General features: G+C 36.8%; 1 protein-coding gene across 1 annotated transcript; it reads left to right on the forward strand.

Annotated features, from left to right (window-relative positions):
• Positions 1-16,867: 16,867 nt before the first annotated feature.
• Positions 16,868-18,413, forward strand: fd102C (forkhead domain 102C). Its single transcript, XM_076123359.1, has one exon. It carries the CDS (start codon positions 16,955-16,957, stop codon positions 17,897-17,899), a length of 945 nt encoding a protein of 314 aa, XP_075979474.1. The 5' UTR covers positions 16,868-16,954; the 3' UTR covers positions 17,900-18,413.
• Positions 18,414-21,283: the final 2,870 nt, after the last annotated feature.

Genomic DNA, 21,283 nt, shown 5'->3' on the forward strand with positions numbered 1-21,283 from the left:
TAAAATGACATTGACTTTGTAATTACATTTATTCGTCAAAAATCTATTATCACCTTTCTCTAAAAAGTATTTATTGTGGACTAATGAGGATTTGTATCTGTGTAAAAGTTTTCTGCTTATATATCTATGGAAATTAATATGAAATATGTGAATACACTCACGTTATAAATTAGACCGGATCTGCGATGGTAAAAGATTACACTAATCGCTATTGTGACGCGTGGGAGTATCTTGACCACTGAATGGCTTTTGTCCCCGATAGGTGGCACCATCAGTTAACAGACAAGTTAACAAAGCCTCCTAACACCTCGCTAATCCGAGATTAAGATCGTATCTGGGACAGGACATGATAAACACTTCACGTATAAATACAATTCATGTTTCGTGAACAGTTATTTCTGAGTGTCGAAAAAATATTGAGAATAGTCATCGTGTAGTGGTATCACAGAAGTACTGTTGTTATTGGCACCTTTAAATTAACGCGTTAAAATAAAACGGAAGGATGATGATAACTTTTATAGTTATAATCAACTACATCAAAATATTTCTTTATTTTTTAAGTTTTTTTTTTAAATTAGATATAAACTGGTACAGAAAGTACGGATTTATATACATTAACTTGCAGATAACTAGATGTTCAATGCAGCAAATTCAACAGTATGCTTAAAATTCTGTCTTTAATCCTACTGTATTTTTCAAAAGTAGTTACTATGAAAATCTTCGTAACAAGTTATACTTCTGCATTCAATTATAACATGCATTGGTCATCGAGTCCGAGTGTCGACGAGATTGTCTGTCGAATACAGTTATTGTTGGCAAAATAACTCCATTGTTGGCGTATAAAATGTTCGAGAGCAAAAACTTTGTGGACAATAGGTGCATAATTGAATTAAGCCCACTCCTCAGTGTTGTGTGCATGTCCGTTCCTGGAATGTGTCCTGACCGTAGCCGTAGGTGTAAAACGAGTCCGTATTATGAAACTCGGACATTGATTTTGACTTGGCAGCTGGTTTTGCAATACTATCTCACCTGCAATTATTTCCGTAGACATAGTATTAATATTGATGTTTTCGTAGTATCACAAGTCAAAATAAGTATCTCAATTATGACTTTTCCATCACCCAATACGTCTCTCTCTAAGTACGTATATGATATGATTTTGCTGAAAGGTGAAACGCTCGTTTATTATTCGATTACTACAATGTTAACTATAAGTTGAATTCGGAAGCTATTATTAGCTCTTTAATTAACAACATTTTTAAAATTGCTTCCTCCTTCTTACTAAAGAGCTTTAAAATAACTTAGGTTTTTTTCTTGCTGTAGTTTTAATATTCTGTTTGAAAATTATTAAAGCGATCGAAGCATCTTTTTATAGCCTTTCATAGTGTTTTGTAGCCGGTCGCCAAACTTTGTAGAGTTTTATTGGGAAGCTGTGCTCATTATAAATTTATTTTCAAAACTTACTGCTCGTCTATTGTGAAAGAAAGTTTTTAAAAGCATATTTTTAAATATAAGGCTGTAGTAACGCGGAAAGAAACAAAATTATCAAACCAATGTTTTCATAAGATACGTGGTTAATAATTGGAAATTTATACTTAAAAGTGATTGGACATTAGACTGTGGTATTATATTTTTTTTTATAAACGTAATTTGATTTATAATAACAAGGAACTCAGGGCTATTAACAGGTAATAATATAGGCGGCTTCCTCTACTTTAAAGTACCTCAGGTTGCTAAAGTCTCGAAATCTCTAAAGATTTAACTTTAAAATACATTTACTCCATCGTTAAATTCTGCTACAATACTAACAATTATAATACCTTCCACGATTTCCTTGATTAAATGATTATTACAATTAACTCTTTGTAAAAATTACATACCTAATTCTGAAGCCTTTTTCAAATCAATCTCATATGTACGTCTCTTCCCAAAACTAATTAATGTCTAAAGCAAAGCAGGCTTTGGGACATGTGAAATCTTTTGAAACAGGGTATGTACCTACTACATAGTGTAATCCGATTAGCTGGTCACCCTCGTACCCGGTAACATGGTGCCCTTAATAACGTTTTGATAGAGGTATCTGTATTGATGTAGGCTATTTGATGTTATTGGTTAGAAACCTATGTAAGGTTTTAAGTCAGTACGGGATTACAAAATATTAAGGTTTACTGAAAATTTTATATTTTATTTTTTTTTACTCCTTATTATATTATTATGGTACCTACATATTATTATGTACTCAGGAATGAGTTGTAGCGTGGCACCATTTCAAACACCAGTGTCCTTTCGCTGATGAAAAACTACATTTAGATCGAGAGTTCATGTATTACTTATTTCAGTAGAAAATATGAACAAATAACTATGGCAAATTTCTACTGATTTAGTTGATGTCTTTATTTATCATTTAACTCAAACAGACCTTTAGACACAGTCAGACAGGCAGGAAAATAAATAAATGAAAACTAACTGCATTAACCAACATCAAACATATCAACATATGAAAAACCACAATCAAATCGAAACAGATTTCACTACAAAAAAGGGTCACAGCTCCCAACATTAGACTAAGCTGTTTAAATATTTATGAAGTATTTACTTATTGACAAAACAGAGAGGAGACACAATGGTACTCTGCCATTGTGATCATTGTTCCCGTGGTGATGTTGAGTGCGCTCTATTGACCACCGAGGGCTTCCGTGTCGTTGGGGACTTTAAGGGACTTTTGGGGGACAACACTACAATGTTCTACCAAATGAATATATATTTATTTGAGAGTAACTTGGCGGTTACAGTTGTGATTTATATCGTCCTAGTAAAACCGTAGAAGTGTAGACTATCTATAATTAATTGTTTCTAAATAATTTAAAAAGAGCTGAATAAATATTGTGACCAAATTTCGTTGATAGTAGTGGCACAAGTCACTAATAATGCTGGATAAAGACCTTGGTAACTTGGTTTGTAATCTGTGCATCTACTGAGGACGTAGCTTTACGGACTTTTCTTGCTTTTGTTATGACATTAAGCAACAAACCAATAAATTCAAATATCAAAATTATATTAAAGCATACTTATAATACGGAGGTACGGAAAGGAAAGCTAGAGATAATGAACTTGAGGTTTCTACGACAGTTGTATAGCAATAAATAGAAATCACACCAACTGGTTCGGTACAAAAAGTGTAGAAAAAAAGGCGACAATCGTATTAATAGTGATGAATCTGTTAATGTAGTGCTCAAGTGCACTGACAATGGTAGCGGAAGGGCCGCCTGCACCACATGTGTAATCCACTTAACGTCGGTTAATCTTAACGCTTAGTTACCGCGACACTATTGTCCGAGCTCGGGAAGTTCGCTCAACTGTGCTTAATGTAATCACAACTGCTGTGACGATTTTGTTATGTTTATCATGTAAGTTTAGGTGAATATTTATAGGTTTAGTGGTTGATGTCTTGATTCACTTAAAACTAGAATATCTACAGTTAAAGTTTAAAAACTCAGGTTCAACATATTCTACACCATGGTAATGTGCCAAACTGTCAAATATTTAGCGTTAACAAATTGCGGACTATAAAGAGTTACTGCCGGTTCTTTTCACTATTATACAAACTATAGAGACAATAGTGGCTTGGTAGTGATAGATTTCATTTTGGTTTATTATTTTTAGCCTTTTACTGTAGTTGGTTCTTTTTTGCTTAATTAATTTATTTTACATAGACTAAAATAAGAGACGTGCACTTATCTAGATTTAAGAAAGCATATTTTAGGCATAAAGAGTTTTTAGATCAAGCCTCACAAAAACTTTAACTGCTTGCTAAACTACAATGTTAATCGGGAACAAAACTATTTCTTTTAATCTGATATTTTGGTCTACATATCTCACAAAAAATCTCAAGTTGTGGTATGATTGTTCAAATTGCATTAAACGATAAGCATTTGTAACCTCACAGTTCTGGAAACAACATAGTAAACCATAACAATCCTAAGTTTACTCTTATCATCACCAACTCAAATTTCCTGTTCCTGCTTTCGAACCCAATAATTGTTCCGTGCACTTTATCTTACGCATGTATCTTAAACAGTGACTAATATCTCTTGATCTGCACTTAGTAGATAAAGGGCGAGCCCAAAAAATATTTATTGTGTTTACACAAATACGTAGGTGGTAATCCGAGTTAATTCTACCTATGCCTCACTCTACGGGAAGGGGAACGAACCATTGTGTCTCGCGAAAAAAACTTTTAATAATATTATTGGGTTCTAATTTCGTTTGACTGTTAATCGTAGTTATATAAAAGTGTCAACCGACCTCAATGGAGGTGCCAATTTGTATAGAGTTACAGTACTTGAATGGGACCATGCGTTTTCTGTTACACAATGATGGTATGTGTAACAAAAAATATGAATAATATCGCGCCCTAATAGGATAAGTGATTATTCAAGTGTTGCGTCTCGATACCTCTTCTTTTCTCATATATCGCCGTGGGTTCTTAGAAAATATTATTAGTTCGAGTGCCTTTCAAGAGAGCATTAGTAAAATTCATGTTTATGTATCGTATTATCTCGATAAACATTGAATAGAACGAGTTTTCAGATTCATTATACAATCATTTATACAATCATCGCGTTGAAAAATCTATATAATACGTAATTCTACAAAATTCTACTTTAACAAAATGAAACAAGATTTAAACATAAGCTTTTTGATTTGAACTCTAGTTGCTTTCAAATGAGAGCAATTTTAAATAATATCAACTAGTCTAAATCATTTATAACTAATTCCAGAGTAACATAATTTTCAAAACTCTCCAATCTATTCTATTGCCACTTACATCGCGCAGACACAAAAATCTTTACCAAAGAGATATATTTCATAAAGCTACAAATACAGCTAAAAGCTCCTTACAGATTTACAATAGTATAGATTAGAGATGAAACGGATAGCAGTTTGGCCGGATACCGGATACCGGATATTCGGCCTACCACCTGGCCGGATAGCCGGATATCCGGTCGCCGAATATTCGGCGTACCTTAGCCGTTTGGTGCAGCGCACACACACTTGGCGTAGGCGACGCGCGAACGACCGGGTCGCCTCGGTTTGATTCGGGTCTTTTCGTTGATGAGCGAAGTTAGCAATTCTTTCATTCATTCTTTTTTATCATCATTCATTTCATCATTTGACTTAATCTGTCGATTGCAGTGCAGACACGTGCGTGATTTTAGGTTATTAATATTATTTCATTGTGCTATTGTTATTTGAAAATTTCAAGTTGAATTTTAAAAGATTTAACAACGAGAAATGGCATCGGCGAAGAAAAAGTCGCCCTTATGGGAATACTTTGACATAAACAGTGAAAATAATAAGTTAGCTGTTTGTTTATTATGCAATGTTAACATTTCACGTGGCGGCGAAGGCAAAAAAGCAGGTATGTATCTAATAAATCTAATAGTCCATACTTTCATACTATCCATACTAATATTATAAATGCGAAAGTCAGTTTGTTTATTTGTTTGTTTGTCCGTCTTTCACGTCGAAACGAAGCAACGGATCGACGTGATTTTTGGTATGGGGCATGGGGATAGTTTGGGGGCTGGAAAGTGAAAAAGACATAGTGTTCATTCACGTTGACTCGCGGGCGCGGTGGCGGGCGCGGTCGCGAAATATCAAACATATGGCGTAGTTCCCAAGTGTTCACGAACAAACCGTACGCGCGGTCTAAGTAGCGGGCGAGCTAGCGGTGTCGCGCGCGGCCCGCGTGGCGCGCTCGCGGCAATATCAAACGCGTGAAGATGTTCGTGTGTGTTCACGTCGAACTAGCGGTGGCGGGCGCGATTCACTCGCGACGTCAAGTAAGTTCAACCAGTTTGAGCCAGTTTGAGCCAAACGCCCGCCTGGCGGCCAACGTGAAGACAAATCGCCACGTCCCCGCGCTCGCGACCGCCACCGCGCCCGCGAGTTCCAACGTGAACAAGCACATAGGCTACTTTTTATCCCGGAACAATATTACATTCCCGCGGGATGACGTCGTGTAGTCCACACGGGCGAAGCCGCGAGCGGAAAGCTAGTAATAATCTAATTGCAATTCTTTATTTATCGAGTACAGTATCTTGCATGTTTAAGTGCAAGTTTAAAGTATTTATTTACATTAAGTATTTAATTTTTTTTTCTAGGTACTTCTGCTATGAAAAATCATTTAAAATCAAAACATCCAGATGAATTTCGTGCAGTGAATAAAGACAAGGCCGCTGTCGAGCCTACTACAATTTCTTTAGCCATTGCGGGGACAAGTTCATCGTCATTTCCAAAAAAGCAATTGACTATGACAGAATCTTTCGAAAGGAAATTGCTCTGGGATATAAATGATGCTAAAGCCAAAAAGTACCATTATTTAGTAGCCGAAATGATTGCACTCGACAACGAGCCATTGTCCATAGTGGAAAGAACCGGATTTACCAGACTCTTAGAACAAGCTTTACCCCGCTATAAATTGCCAAGCCGGACTTATATTAGCCAAAAAATCGTTCCTGATATATATGACAGAATTTACGAGAAAATCAAACGTAACATTTCGAGTGCCTTCGCTATTTCAGTAACTTCTGACATATGGACTTGCTTACACAATAATGCTAGCTTTCTGAGCTTCACAGCTCATTGGATATCATCTGAATTTAAACTAGAACACGGAGTCCTGGCAATGAAGCCTTTCTCAGGGTCACACACAGGAGAAAATATATCCATGGAACTTAACACTGTCGCAAACCGCTGGGATATTGAGCACACTAAAATACATTTGTTAATTCATGATAGTGGTGCTAATATGGTGAAGGGTGTCCGTTTGGCTAAGTACGATTCTGCTAGATGTTTTATACATACACTTCAAAGAGCAATAAACGAGTCACTCAAAGTGCAGACTGAAGTGACAGCAATGATTGCTGCTGGCAGGCGACTTGTAACACACTTCAATCACTCAGGTTTAGCTCAAGAAAAACTGCTGACAATTCAAAAAGAGCTAAGTTTACCCGAGCATCAATTAGTGCAAGATATTAGCACTAGGTGGAATTCCACTTTTTACTTGATTGAACGTTTGTTAGAACAAAAGCGTGCCATATCATTGTATGTTGCTGATCACGATACACTCGTAAATTTGACAGCTCAACAGTGGAGTTTAATGGAGCAGTGTATCAATTTATTAAAGCCCTTCGAAGAAATAACAAAAATAACAAGTTCTGGACTATCCTGCGTGTCGGAAGTTATTCCACACGTAACTGCTTTAAAAAGATACTTAGATAAAGCTGAAACTGAGCAAAGAACTCCTGATTTATCACATATGCGCGCCTCGTTAAAAGCTGAATTAGAAGTTCGTTTTAACTCCATAAGTCAAGACTCAAACTACTTGATTGCAACTTACCTAGATCCGAGATTTAAAACAAACTACTTGGGGGTGATTGACGCTGAAAGAGCACGCCAGGAGATCTTGTTGGAATATTTAAAAATGTCTTGTGAAGAGTCCTCAAGTAGCAGTTCATGTTCAACACCGGCTAAAAAGAGTAGAGGAGAGGAGACAGAGTCAGCTGTATCTCGCAAAGCTCATGACACGTTTTGGGATTGTTTTGATGAGGTAGCAAATGAAAACAATACTGGCCAGGTTCCACGCGAAGAAAGAAACGCGATAACCTGTGAGCTGGATTTTTATCTCAAGTCAGTGCGAATTGATCGCAATCGTGACCCTTATTCTTGGTGGGCAGCTAATGCCAAACAATACCCAAATTTATCAAAGTTTGCCAAAATCTATCTTTCAGCACCTTGCAGTAGTGTGTATAGCGAAAGACTTTTTTCTGAAGCTGGCCTTATTTATGAAGAGAAGCGAAACCGCCTGCTGCCTCTCAATGCAGAAAAATTGGTTTTTATTCACCATAATTTGCCCTTAGTACAGTATGAGTACTAATTAATTAATTTTCTACTTTAAACAATACCTAATTATGTTTCTTAAGTCTTACTAAATAAAGTAAATAATTACTAAACAATTTTTTTTATCCAGACCTTTTTTTATTTCGGCCGGATGTCTATCCGGCCGAATAGTAGCTATCCGGTATTCGGCCGGATAGTATTAAGGCCGCCGGATAGGCCGGATACCGGATAGTTACCGGATATCCGTTTCATCTCTAGTATAGATAGGCAGACGGGAGTCAAACATCCCCCCGCCCCCCACTGCTCCCTCCCCCTGGGCTGCTCGTAATTAGCCCCCTTCGACTCCACACTTTGGCTTCCCTCCTCCTGAAAACACAGACGCAACCCGAAAACAACAAGCTATTTGTATGTAGTAGGGGTTTTTACGTTGTTTTGTACTTGTGTAGGTGTAACGAGCTTAGATATGTAGGTGACTATGTATTCAATGTGTGGAGGTATTCTGTTTTCGGTTCTAGTATAGCTTTTGTACGTGGGTCCACTTGAGTATGAAAAATATAGCTTTATTTCGTTCAAAGAAATTGAAGTAGGTTTTAGAAGTTTATTAACACTGCCTTGTAACGAATATGTTTGCGGGCAATCATTTTAGGAAATACATATAGTTGTGTTTACAAAATACTGAAAATACCTACTTCTACGAAATCTAGGTACAACAGGATCTAAAATATAAGAGTATCTTAACAGCTAACTGAAGTACAATATTCATCGTTTCATTAGATAATGCAAGAATTTTCAGAATACAAGTGGTGAAAATAAAAATACGAGGTATTTAAAAATTCCGGTTACTGAATAATTAAACAAAAAATTATGCGACGCATTCTGCTGTACTCATAACACAAGGTTATTAATAAAACATGTTGTAAACCGAACAGTCTAACAAATCGTCCGAGGTATTCAGCTAGGGGACGGGGATTATCTTCAAATAAGCGTATTACATCGGCTCGTGACTCCGTGCTTTGTGATCAAAATACATACGGCTTCGCCACAGAATACATAACACTACCGGCAAGACATTCATCTACTGCAAAACCCTCACAGGTTCTGAATGAGAATTTTGTACACTGTGGCTTACCACGTATAGGTATGTATGTATAGACAAGGACTCCAACGAAATCCCTTTGGGACTCGTCTGAGACAGGATAGGGCTTTATTTGCAGATTTAGACATGACTAAGGTTTCGTGATACGCTTTATCTTGTGAAATACGATAATTTAAGATTTGGATAGCGTTCGGTTACTAGGGAATTTTATTGAAATTCAATACGCACGTGAGTGAAATTGTCGATAAGTATGTTTTGTGTAGACTTTCATTGAAACAGTTTTTACTTTTGATCTATGAAGATTGCGTAATGGGTTAATTTATAGTTTTCATTAAGTTTGGATTGTATGTACTTAATCTGAAAAGTATCTGTTATAGTATTTTCGCACCTATGTGTGACTACAGCGTGTTCCCACTCTTAATTCGTATATTTTTGATCAAGCACATTTATCTACCTACTGTACCTAGCGTTATATCTACAACTATATTATATATATTCTCTTAGCCTTTGTTCCAAACTATGTTGGAGTCGGCTTCCAGTCTCACCGGATGCAGCTGGATACCAGTGTTTTACATGGAGCGACTGCCTATCTGACCTCCACAACCCAGTTACTTGGGTATTAACACGATACCCTTCGGTAAGACTGGTTGTCAGACTTTCAAGCTTCTGACTACTGTTAACGACTGTCAAAGATCTTCGAAAATGACAGCCGGGACCCACAATTTAACGTGCCTTCCGAAACACGGAGGAACTCGATATGTATAAGATGGTCACCCATCCACGGAACAACCTCGGTAAGCGTAGCTTAACCTCAGAGATCGATCCGTGCGGCTGTTGTAAACTAAGCCACGAGCTCCTCATATCTACAACTGACATTTATTTATTCAAAAGTCTCCAAAGTAGGCATGTTTTGCGCGAAAATAAAGCAAAAAAGAATCCACGCAAAAGACTTGGTAACTTGGTAATTATCATACGATTTGATTCTTGAAAAGAGAAACTTTTCTCGACTGGCTCAATCGATCGCTGGGACGAAAACATGCAAAGTTTCAGAGCGTGGCTTGTTTCCCGGCAGATATAAACAAATTCAGCAGCCATCGTGAAAGTCAGCCGGTGGCGGCGGCGCTCGATTTACATAAAATTATGCGTCCCCTTCGTACTGCGGGGACTCTCACACTAGATGTATTTTTTGTAACAAATCATCGGTCGACTGTCCTTGCCTTGCAAACACAAAAAGAAAACAAAATATACCCAACCCACCTATAGAAACCAATCAAGTTCTGCGTTATGACATTATGTATGCTACTTACTTTGTATTTAAAGACTTCACACAGTGTTGCAGGCGTTTAACCATCTTCTTGTCTATAACCATCCCTTAGATATTATGCGTACCACTCTCCGATTAGTGAAGAAATAAAAGAAACAAAAACGTTTTCTGTACAATCAGTAGATCTTATTATTTGCAGAATTACAGAAAAAACATTTTTCTACTAATAAAACTAAAATATTCTATCATGAGTCTCACTTTTGCGGTCCATCAATTGGGGTTCGTCATGTGTAAGACAAAACCTAATGCTAGTTTGACCTTATATCCGTGTAGTGTAGGTATGAAGACGCAAAGGTAAAAGATCATTTCACTGTTGAAAAGCAGCTAATCTGAAAAGGTCCTTACATGAAATTATGCGGGCCCCTCCGTGTCGCTCAGTTAATACCTCCTTTGTGACGTCAAAATATTTTCCGAACAGTTTTCCACACAAAGTCTCTAATTCAATATACGAGGCGGAATAAGCGAAGTTATTTTGCGTAGATAAAGTTCTTTTTGATTCCTCTTTTATGTGCGAATATTTGTGTTTTAAATTTTATGTAAATTACTCCTGTGTATCGACTTATTTTATATTTAGGAATACTTGTTTAGACATCTTTTAATTTAGGTACAATAAATAGGTATATTTACTTTCTTGTTACAAAACAGCAATAAGGTATATATGTTACTGTAAAAGCCCGAACGGTGGTAAATCCTAAGATTTTCCGGTATAACCTAAGATTTACCAACTCGCATTGGTAAAAGTCCGAAAAATTATTTTATTTAGAACTTTTACCTATATTCACTTGATGATGTCGAGATGTCGCCGGAGCCCCGCTTCGCGGGGCTCCTCCTACTGGGTGGTTAAAAAAAAATAACCACGAAGGCTAAGGTGGGAGCTTCGCTTCGCTCGCTCCCACCTTAGCCTTCTAACCTAACTTACCCATGTCGCTGTGCCTAAAACTCTTTCTTTATAACAATGTCACAGTATATAATTATACCGTGAAATAGTTATAAACATAGTTATGAAGGAGGATTTTTTTATATACCGTAACATAGTTTTTAAACTCCGGCTTGTTCGGACTTTTACCATTGAGAGTTGGTAAATCTTAGGTTTTACCGGAAAATCTTAGGATTTGCCACAGTTCGGGCTTTTACAGTAACATATATATAGAATAGTATGGAACTAGTCGAGCTTCATTTCGTTTATTTAAAAAGCGATAGGTATAAGAATAATAAAAACTTCATATACCTATTTAATTTTATTTTCGTCCCAACAAAGTTCAAAAGTTAACTGTAATTCCTCCCTAAACTAGGGCCACGCCTCTCAAACTGTGTACAGTTAAACAAACAATAAACACAAAATAAACTGCTCTACTCTTAGTACAATGAGTGTGAAAAATGTATTGACGCTGTGAAGTACAGTCACAAAGAGTTTCGAAGCGGTGGGCGGAGCGGCCCGCCCTCGTCTTGTCCGACAATTAGAACAACAATGGGAAACAGTCAGGTACGAATAAATCAATCTACATAAATTGTTTTTTGTTGGTAAAGTTATTTTGCATATTCGTTATGTATTTCAAGGGTTTACGCACTGTCAAAAGAAAGATTTCGTTCAATCCCACTCAACGCACAATTGTGCCAGACATAAGTAATATTTTTTATACGTTTTTTTGCATTAACAAAAGCATTAAATTCTCAACTCTAACTAATCTAATTCTAAACACATAGAAATAATAAATAGTAATTACGCTATTAATTCTCGAAACTTGGATAAAATTACGAGCAATATAGTAAGTTTATTGTTGTTGTGATTTTTACAATAATCATTGCTATGAATAATATCACAGGCGTTAGTAACAGATCAGTACCCACTTACTAATATTAAAATTCAAATGCCAGTATTTCGTAGCTACGTAGGTATAAAACGTAATAAATTCGGTCACCTGCTGTTTCACCTCGATTTAATCAAGGAGCAACTTAAACGGTTACCCCCCATGACTTTGTTCCCAAGGGTTTTAGAATCAATATTAGTGGTATGTATACAGGGTGTCCCAAAACTCAACGATAATCCGAGACAGGATGAAAGGCCAAGTCATACCGGCTATAGGAAAAATAAGAAAAAAATTCCATATCACTTAGTTCAGCAATAATAGACACTTGTCAAAAAAGTTGAAATACCACACCCTTGGTCGCATTTTCAAGTCCTGTGATCACCAATGTTACAATTTCGCTGTGTTTCTTTGAATTTCGTGATCTTAATTAAATATGCTATTAATCGTATAACAAATTAATGCACAAAACATTGTTAATTTGATTAAAAAAGTTAAGTTTTAGTGAGTCGTCTTTCTCAAAAATATCGTTAGTCAACTTTGACGCTTCATACTGAAAAAAAAATGTACTACACTACCCTTGGCAAGTTATTTCAAAAGTTGGCGCATTTAATCAAGATTTCAAAATAGTATAACACTTGCCACTTTTCTTGCCATTAAAAACGTTATTTTTATTTGAACGAAGAGTATCCCCGCAAATGGATCGGACGCAGTGGTACAATTTTATGGCTTCCTTGTTCTCCCGATCTAAATCCAGTAGATATTTTTTACTGGGAATGCATAAAAGAAAAAGTTTATTCGAAATCAATACAAAATCTATCAGAACTTCGCCAGAAAATTGACACAGCGTCAGAGGAAATAAATGCAAGGAATTTTGATTGACCGTTGCAAAGGTCTTTTGTAAGGCGTTGCAGAGCCTGAATTCATGCTAGAGGAAAACAATTCGGAATTACTTTAGTTTAAGGGGAATAATTAAATAAGATCGATGGTTCGTTCATTGTTTTTTTTTTAATTATTATAACCTATTATGTTTATTACATTAAATATTTGTTATGGACTGACTCAATTACATCTTTACTGAAAATAATTGCTTTCCTCTGGCACGAATACAGGCTCTGCAACGACGTACAAAAGATTTTTTCACCAGTCAAGCAAAATTCCTTGCATTTATTTCTTCTGACGCTGTGTCAATTTTCTGGCGAAGTTCTGATAGATTTTGTATTGATTTTGAAAAGACTTATTCTTTTATGCATTCCCAGTAAAAAATATCTACTAGATTTAGATCGGTTGAACGAGGATGCCATAAAATTGTACCACTGCGTCCGATCCATTTGCGGGGATACTCTTCGTTCAAATAAAAATAACATTTTTAATGGCAAGAAAAGTGGCAAGTGTTATACTATTTTGAAATTTTGATTAAATGCGCCAACTTTTGAAATAACTTGCCAAGGGTAGTGTAGTACATTTTTTTTTCAGTATGAAGCGTCAAAGTTGACTAACGATATTTTTGAGAAAGATGACTCACTAAAACTTAACTTTTTTAATTAAATTAACAATGTTTTGTGCATTAATTTGTTATACGATTAATAGCATATTTAATTAAGATCACGAAATTCAAAAAAACACAGCGAAATTGTAACATTGGTGATCACAGGACTTGAAAATGCGACCAAGGGTGTGGAATTTCTACTTTTTTGAAAAGTGTCTATTATTGCTGAACTAAGTGATATGGAATTTTTTTCTTATTTTTCCTATAGCCGGTATGACTTGGCCATTCATCCTGTCTCGGATTATCGTTGAGTTTTGGGACACCCTGTATATAGTTATTCGAAGTAAGAAAACACTGATGTTACAGAAAAATATATTTTAATCGAACTGCAGATATTTATGCACTAATTTAATTAATTTCATCTTTCAGTTTCAGGTGCCTAAGTGCCTAAACCAAGAAACCGTTTGAAATCTTCAAATTAGATAAGTGTCATCGAAGTACTAAGGATTTTTTATACATTGCCCTATTTCTATCCTTTTTATTCTGTGACATTTAAAGAAGCAATTTAAACGATGTGTTTGTATTTATTTGGGCCATTTTGTATCACTTCCATACTATGTCACTACTCAATAATATATTTATCGCAGGGAAATGTGTTATCGATTCTTTATATTGTGTACAGTAACACTTCCTGAAAAAGATCAAATAGGAAAATATTAAAAACACAACAAAACAAAAATAAAGCAATTCATTTAATTTCCATGGAATAATTAAAATGCGTGTTTGTTGTGCGGCAAGCGCTGACCGAACAATTGTTTTCAACGAAATCGCTTGTTTAAAACTACACGCGCGTGATGTGGATTTTAAATTAAATGTACCGAGCGCTTTGTGTAAAAGTACCTGTCAAATATATTTTATACTACACTGTAGCGGATCCGATACGTGACACGGACTAGTCACGGGCAAGACACGATTTCAAAATGTCGGATTACCGGATCTGAAACTATCGTGGCGGAATGTTCGCAGTATAACTAGGTAAATCCGCGACTTCAAAAAAATTCATCAACACTACATTTATGTATATTGTTTGTTGGACACATTTATTTACAAATGTATGAAACTAAAATAATAAGTTTTACTGTTAACATACGAAAAACGTATCGCAATACAACATAAGATAGGATGTCGCACTGAGCGCTACAGCTTTGATTAAACAAGAACAAATATCCCTGTTTCTGTCGTTTGATGAATACTGAGAAACTTTAGACATTCATTAATTTATGGAAATAAATGTATAATGCACACAAGTACTTAATATTAATTTTCTTTTGCATAGAATTCCAGCAGATTATTAGCGCCAATGAGGCCTTGACTACATAACTAGAAATTATTATTTAATAAATTATGCAGGGGTAAACTCGAAAATGGATTTTACTTCGTATTACTAGACGTTTCGGCGCAGACTTCACTGGCCGTGGTCGCAAGCTGACTTCTTAAGAACTAAATGAATTACAAAACGTTGGTGTCATGTATATGAAATGTTTTATTTGTTAAACAATAAAAGTCAATAAAAATAAACATGATAATGAATTGTAAAGCAGGTATTTCTTTACTACGTACTTATTTAAAAACGTTATAAACCAAAAATCGTATGCTAGACATATTTGAACAATTAAAACGTAAACAATTAAACAAAAGTATTTTTTTCTTTTTTGAAATCCAGAAAATGTAGGATATTGAAAATAAATAATTTCGGGAATAAATTATGTAAGTACTTTAACATGATTAATGGAAAACTTAAGCCGAGTTGAATTGTGCCGTTAGACTTCACAGTGTTTTAAACAGTATTTTGAAAAAGAATTCAAGTAAGTACTTTCTAGTTATAATTTATTGTCAAATAAAAAAGCTAACTTATGATAACAATTTAATATAAAATCAAACACCTTTTAAGTAAGAGTCTTACAAGATAACAAAAGAACACAATGGAACAACATCAGGAGCTAATATGATGATTAGCAAAAAGTCGTCGTCGCCGTCGCAACGGAATCCCGTATCCCCCTTTTGTCTACGCTGCGAACGAGTAAATATTTCCTGTAATTTACTTATTCCACAAAACACTGCTTTCTGTATAAAACACAAAAGCTGAAGCCGCCTAGCCGTGGAGACAGTAAACAAAATGGCGTATTTAAATGGGCGGCAACTGCATTGTTGGAACGTTGCGTTACACCGATATCGTTCGCTGCTCTACTCGCACTCACCACCACGCTTGCTCTCCGGGCCTCTTTATTTTCATCGCTCATTCACTTCTTCTCATACGACTTATGTAACCCTTGCCCTCGATCAAAATGTGACCCTACATAATTCGAGATAAGACTCGTTTTTCATTGCACTGAAGCTATTGGAAATGCTATCAGAGCCGCTGTATAGTGACATGTGAAACTGTTGCACGTTATTCCGTCCCTATCCGACGCAGAGGGGTGGAGTATTTTTATATCTGCATCTCTTTCTCGCTCGCCTCCTGAGAAGTAATGTGTTGTTGCGTGTTGTGATATCTCTGAAATAACAGGGAAGCACTCGCTACGAAGTTGTCATTTGTAACGGTTTTGCGAAAGTACCGTCAGAAGAAATTACTAATCTTCAAAATTTTCATATCACTTTTGATGTTTTATGTTCTAAAACATTTTATTTTTTTGTTTCTTTTGGTGTTATACTCTGCGACAGTAAGTTTTGAGAAAAATCTTAATTATCAGACTAAAAAAAAGTTCCCGTCTGGCGTCTGGGTGATTGGAATCGTAAATATGATTAAGTGGTCAGGTAAACACTTGAACGTTAAGTTAAAATGTTATATCTTTATTACTTAGAGGATCCTTTAGAAACGTTCTACTAGTCAAATCACTTTAGTTTTATTATACTGTTGAGTTATACTGCTGCAAATAATATTATTAGTTAAACTTAAAATACATTTTATGAATGAGGTATCGAAGAAGGTGAGAGATTATTATTGGTAATTTGTTTTAATCAGTATTTTTATTGAATTACCACTTATCTAACTATCTTTAATTTAAACAACTGATTATCTGTATCGTTTCAGACGCTGCTGGTTTCAGTGCGCACGAGAGTTTTGTCTGTAGTCAGTACTGGTAGCCTCAAGGCAGGGCGCGTGGAGCTGCAAAGCCACTGGAGTGGGGCGTCGCTAAACAAAAACACGTATACAAGTAGCGGCTCAGCGGTGATTGGTCGTCGTCGGCAGCGCTCCCCGCCCCCGGGCGCCGGCCGCCGCGCGCCCACCGACCAACGTCGAGCCGCACTCCGCGACACGCTCTCCGCCTGGCAACATGTGCAGCGGCGCCGAGGGAGGCCCCTGGCCGAGAGACGCGCCTACTGTCACCGCAGCCGCGCTTGACCACTACCGTATACAACTCTACAACTATGCCGTGGCGACCGAACGACTCCGCCTGTACCCACCGACCGTCGCGCCCTACATGCCCTACGGACCCCGGCTCATCTCGTCCTTGATCCAGGGACGAGTGCTCCAACCGGAAGAACCGAAACCGCAACACAGCTACATCGGCCTCATCGCCATGGCCATCCTCAGCTCTCCGGAACGCAAACTAGTCCTCTCCGATATCTATCAGCACATTCTGGACAACTATCCTTACTTCCGCACCCGCGGACCTGGGTGGCGCAACTCTATTCGACACAATCTGTCACTCAACGACTGTTTCGTTAAAGCGGGCAGATCTGCCAATGGAAAGGGCCACTACTGGGCGATTCACCCGGCAAACATCGAAGATTTTCGGAAAGGTGACTTCAGAAGACGCAAAGCTCAGAGGAAAGTAAGAAAACACATGGGATTGGCCGTCGACGATGACGGCGAAGATTCCCCGTCACCACCGCCGCAGTCACCGCCGCCGACGGCTTTGCCATTACCATTCTGGGGAGCGGGACGGCTCACCGGCGGTGGACAGGCTCGGAAGAGGCAGTTTGATGTAGCTTCTCTTCTGGCACCCGACGACGCACCAGAGAAGAGGCAACGACGTGACAGTAGTTGTGAAGAAGAGCCCGAGGAGGACATTGATGTGGTGGCGAGTGACCAGGAGGAGCGCGGCGGCGAGGAGGAGGTGCGCGCGCCGCTGACGCCGGCGGCGCAGTACCCGCTGCTGGGCGGCTGGTGGCCGGCGCTGGAGCCCGCGCTGCTGCAGCAGCTGCGCCGCCACTCGTCGCTTGCGCCCTCGGCGCCGCCGAGCCCCACGGACCAGCAGCGCCCACCCGACACCTAGACTGTGATCTCTGCGTATCCAATGTGAATAACCAGTATTAAAACCCGTCGGTATATATCATTAACTAGTGAAATCCTCATTCGTAAGTCTTCGTTTCTAAAGTTCGTTTTTCTGCTATTGATAGCTATACTGAGCTAGTCTCGTTGAAGTCTTTTGTACTGTATTTTCTGTGTCTCGTAGTCTCTCGTCTCCTTCCTTTTATTTCTTCTTCTGTACTTAATCTATAAAGTGTAAATTATTGTATATGTATTAATCGATAAGTATTATTTCTAAACTGTATATGTAGAACAGTGATAGTTGTTATATTATACAATTTATTGATAAAGTCTGAGAACGACCAAGCTATGTAGATAGTTTCTAGTTTTTATTGTAAATAGGTAAAGTGATTGATGGTGTCTACTCTTCGTTGTTAATGACATGTAAACTACTGTTGTTTATTTACTAGATTACATTAATCAATTCAAATAATAACGACAATCTATGAAATCTCGGAATAAATAGAAATTATAATTTATTAACATCTTTTATTTCACCAACATATCGTCGATATTAATGTCAGTGGTCAATTTTTATAAAGCGTAATGATGACAGCTGTTGAATAGACAATGATATTAATATTACAAGTACCCTCAACTGCAAAATAAACCTTGATCTGAATTGATAAAACTTTAAATAAGTTTTATCCGTGTACCTTCATTATACCGTCGGCGACGCGTTGTACATTGTTTGAGACGATCGCACTATGCAATTCGCGAACGTAAACAAAACCAAGATATTTTCCACGTTAGCCTCAACATCCTAGTGATCGAATATTTTTCAAAAGGTTAAATGTGTTTGTGATTCATTGTGTTTAAACACACATTATGTATGGCTTTCGTTGACTTAGTATCATTTAATACGATTGTGGTTTTCATCGCAACATCTATTTATAAAATCAGTAACCCTAGTTAACTTGCAAAATATGTGGTACAAAACATAGTTAAAGGCAAATGACTATTTATTATGATGGAAAAGGGGCATTAGATTTAAACATTTCATTGCAGAAAAATCACAGGTTCGGTACATTTTCGCTTAATTAAGACATTTATGTCAACAAATATTGTTTTCCTGGCTTCTTAGGAAGATTGCGTGCTAATTAACTATTACATTGCAATGGTAAATTATGATCTTATAATAATCTATTTTGCAATCATATTAGCACATATGGAAGCTTATTTTCTTTTATTGTAGGAATAGTTAAACATATACATAAACATATAACATACATACTCTGAATTATTCTAGTCTGAAAATGGGATGGTCGCGGAATATAATATCTAAGTCATGCGTTTGTCAGAAATTGTTGTAGACGGTGTCCAGCCTTGCGACAGGAGAACGAGGATCTAAGTCAGTTCCTTGTATTCTCATACATAGAACTAACATTCTCTTCTAGCGTTAGTTTTTGGAACGTTAATTTGTTCGGATATATTTTATGTTATGTAAAGTGGAAAAAAATATATTTTTCTACTTGTCGTGTTTAAGGCGGTCTAAAACACCACCTATTAAATGAAACTTTAACACAGTAACGAAACAAAATAACAGTAATTTACGAAAAAAGCTTATCCCTCTGGATAAATCAATTCTTATAAAATTATATTATTTCAATTAATTGCTACAAAGATAGAAACAGTAGTTCCGAGACATAAATAAAATACAATTACATCATAGAAAAGAAATAAAAACAAACAATAAGCGTGATTAGTATTAACAATAGTGCACAATACAGATACGACGCAACTAATAGCTGGCTACAATCTCGTAATTCTAGTAAAACACCTTGTACATAGTTTCTCACACTAATCGCCATTGTTTGTTGTAAGCACCTATTTAGTATTTTACTTGTCTAACAGAATTTCGATGATTCATGGATTTGGAACACATTTCTCGTGTGAACCGTATTTAAATATGAAGTGATTAGGCTTCTATGAATTTTGCTTTATTCGCTTACTCGGATCCATTTCATATGGTATGTAAGTACTATTATTATATAATTGATAGTCTCAAATAGTCTGTCTGTCTAGGTGTTATGTTGGAGCAATTTTATGTATTTCTAAATTAAAATTACCGATTTAATCAATATCTATGATAATGATTAGTATTGTGGCAGATTTTGTTGAAATTACAATAGAGTGGTGGTTGCGGGCCTAGGATCAAACGTATAGTATTTATTGAAGACTAGCTCTTGCCCGCGACTTCGTCTGCGTGGTTTGTGACTTAGGACAGAAATTTCCGTCCTGTGGGTTGGGCTGTGCGTTGATAGATCACTATGTCAGTCAGTCACATTTGAGTTATATATATTTAGATTAAACCCTTTGTTCCGATATAGCATTCACACGAGAGGAGACGCTAGGATCAGAAATGAATTGATACATTTGCTATGATTGTGATAAACGTCGCCAGGAATCTTTGATTGCCTGAAAATTGATTAAACAGTTCTTAAAGGAACACCCGCACTTGGCGTTTTGATTGATTTCTTTCACTTTAGGATCAATTAAATTTGATAATTATGATAAATATTATTTTCTATTTAACGTTGACGTTTGACCAAAATATGTTATTAAAAATTTAGGTAAGTATATTTATTCGTGTAAAAACGTATCACGTGCTCATTTCCTGTAACAGCTGATACAACCTTGATCTAAATATTAGTAAAAACCCATCAATTAACTGTAATTGGAGTAAAAATAATACTTAGTGGTAGCTTGCAGGATAAATCCGATAGAAACAAATTTAGTATTATTTAATTGAAAACTAAATATTTTTCTTACGTATATTACGAAACTTATAACATGTTATGTTGGCTATGACGCAAATCGTTTTATTTTAGGTACCTTCGGAAATACAGTGAATAAAATTTTACTATTTTACCTTAACTCGAGGTAGATTGCATCTCACATCAGCCTAGCCTTTTCGTTCCAACTATACGTTGAAGTCGGCTTCCAGTCTCACCGGATGCAGCTTGATACCAGTATTTTACATGGAGCGACTGTCTATCGCACCTCCACAACCCAGTTACCTGGGTTTTAATACGATACCCTTCGGTAAGACTGGTTGTCAGACTTTCAAGCTTCTGACTACTGTTTCAAGAAGTTGTCAAAAAAACTTTGAAAATGACAGCCGGGACTCACAATTTATTAACGAGCTTTCCGAAACACGGGGAACTCGATAAGTGTAAGATGTTCACCCATCCCCAGATCAACCTCGGCTTGCCGAGCTGAACCACAAAGATCGATCCGCACGACTATTGTTAACTAAGCCACGAAGTCCTCCGGACGAGATCTGTGAAAGAATAACACAGTAACGATCCGATCTTAGTATTAACATAGCAATTTAATTATTATTACT

This window comes from Anticarsia gemmatalis, chromosome 15 (assembly GCF_050436995.1).
Source record: "Anticarsia gemmatalis isolate Benzon Research Colony breed Stoneville strain chromosome 15, ilAntGemm2 primary, whole genome shotgun sequence".
NCBI classification, from domain to species: domain Eukaryota; kingdom Metazoa; phylum Arthropoda; class Insecta; order Lepidoptera; family Erebidae; genus Anticarsia; species Anticarsia gemmatalis.

Excerpts from the sequence above, each read along its gene's own strand:
- fd102C (XM_076123359.1), top strand. The coding sequence starts at position 16,955 with ATGTGCAGCGGCGCCGAGGGAGGCCCCTGGCCGAGAGACGCGCCTACT.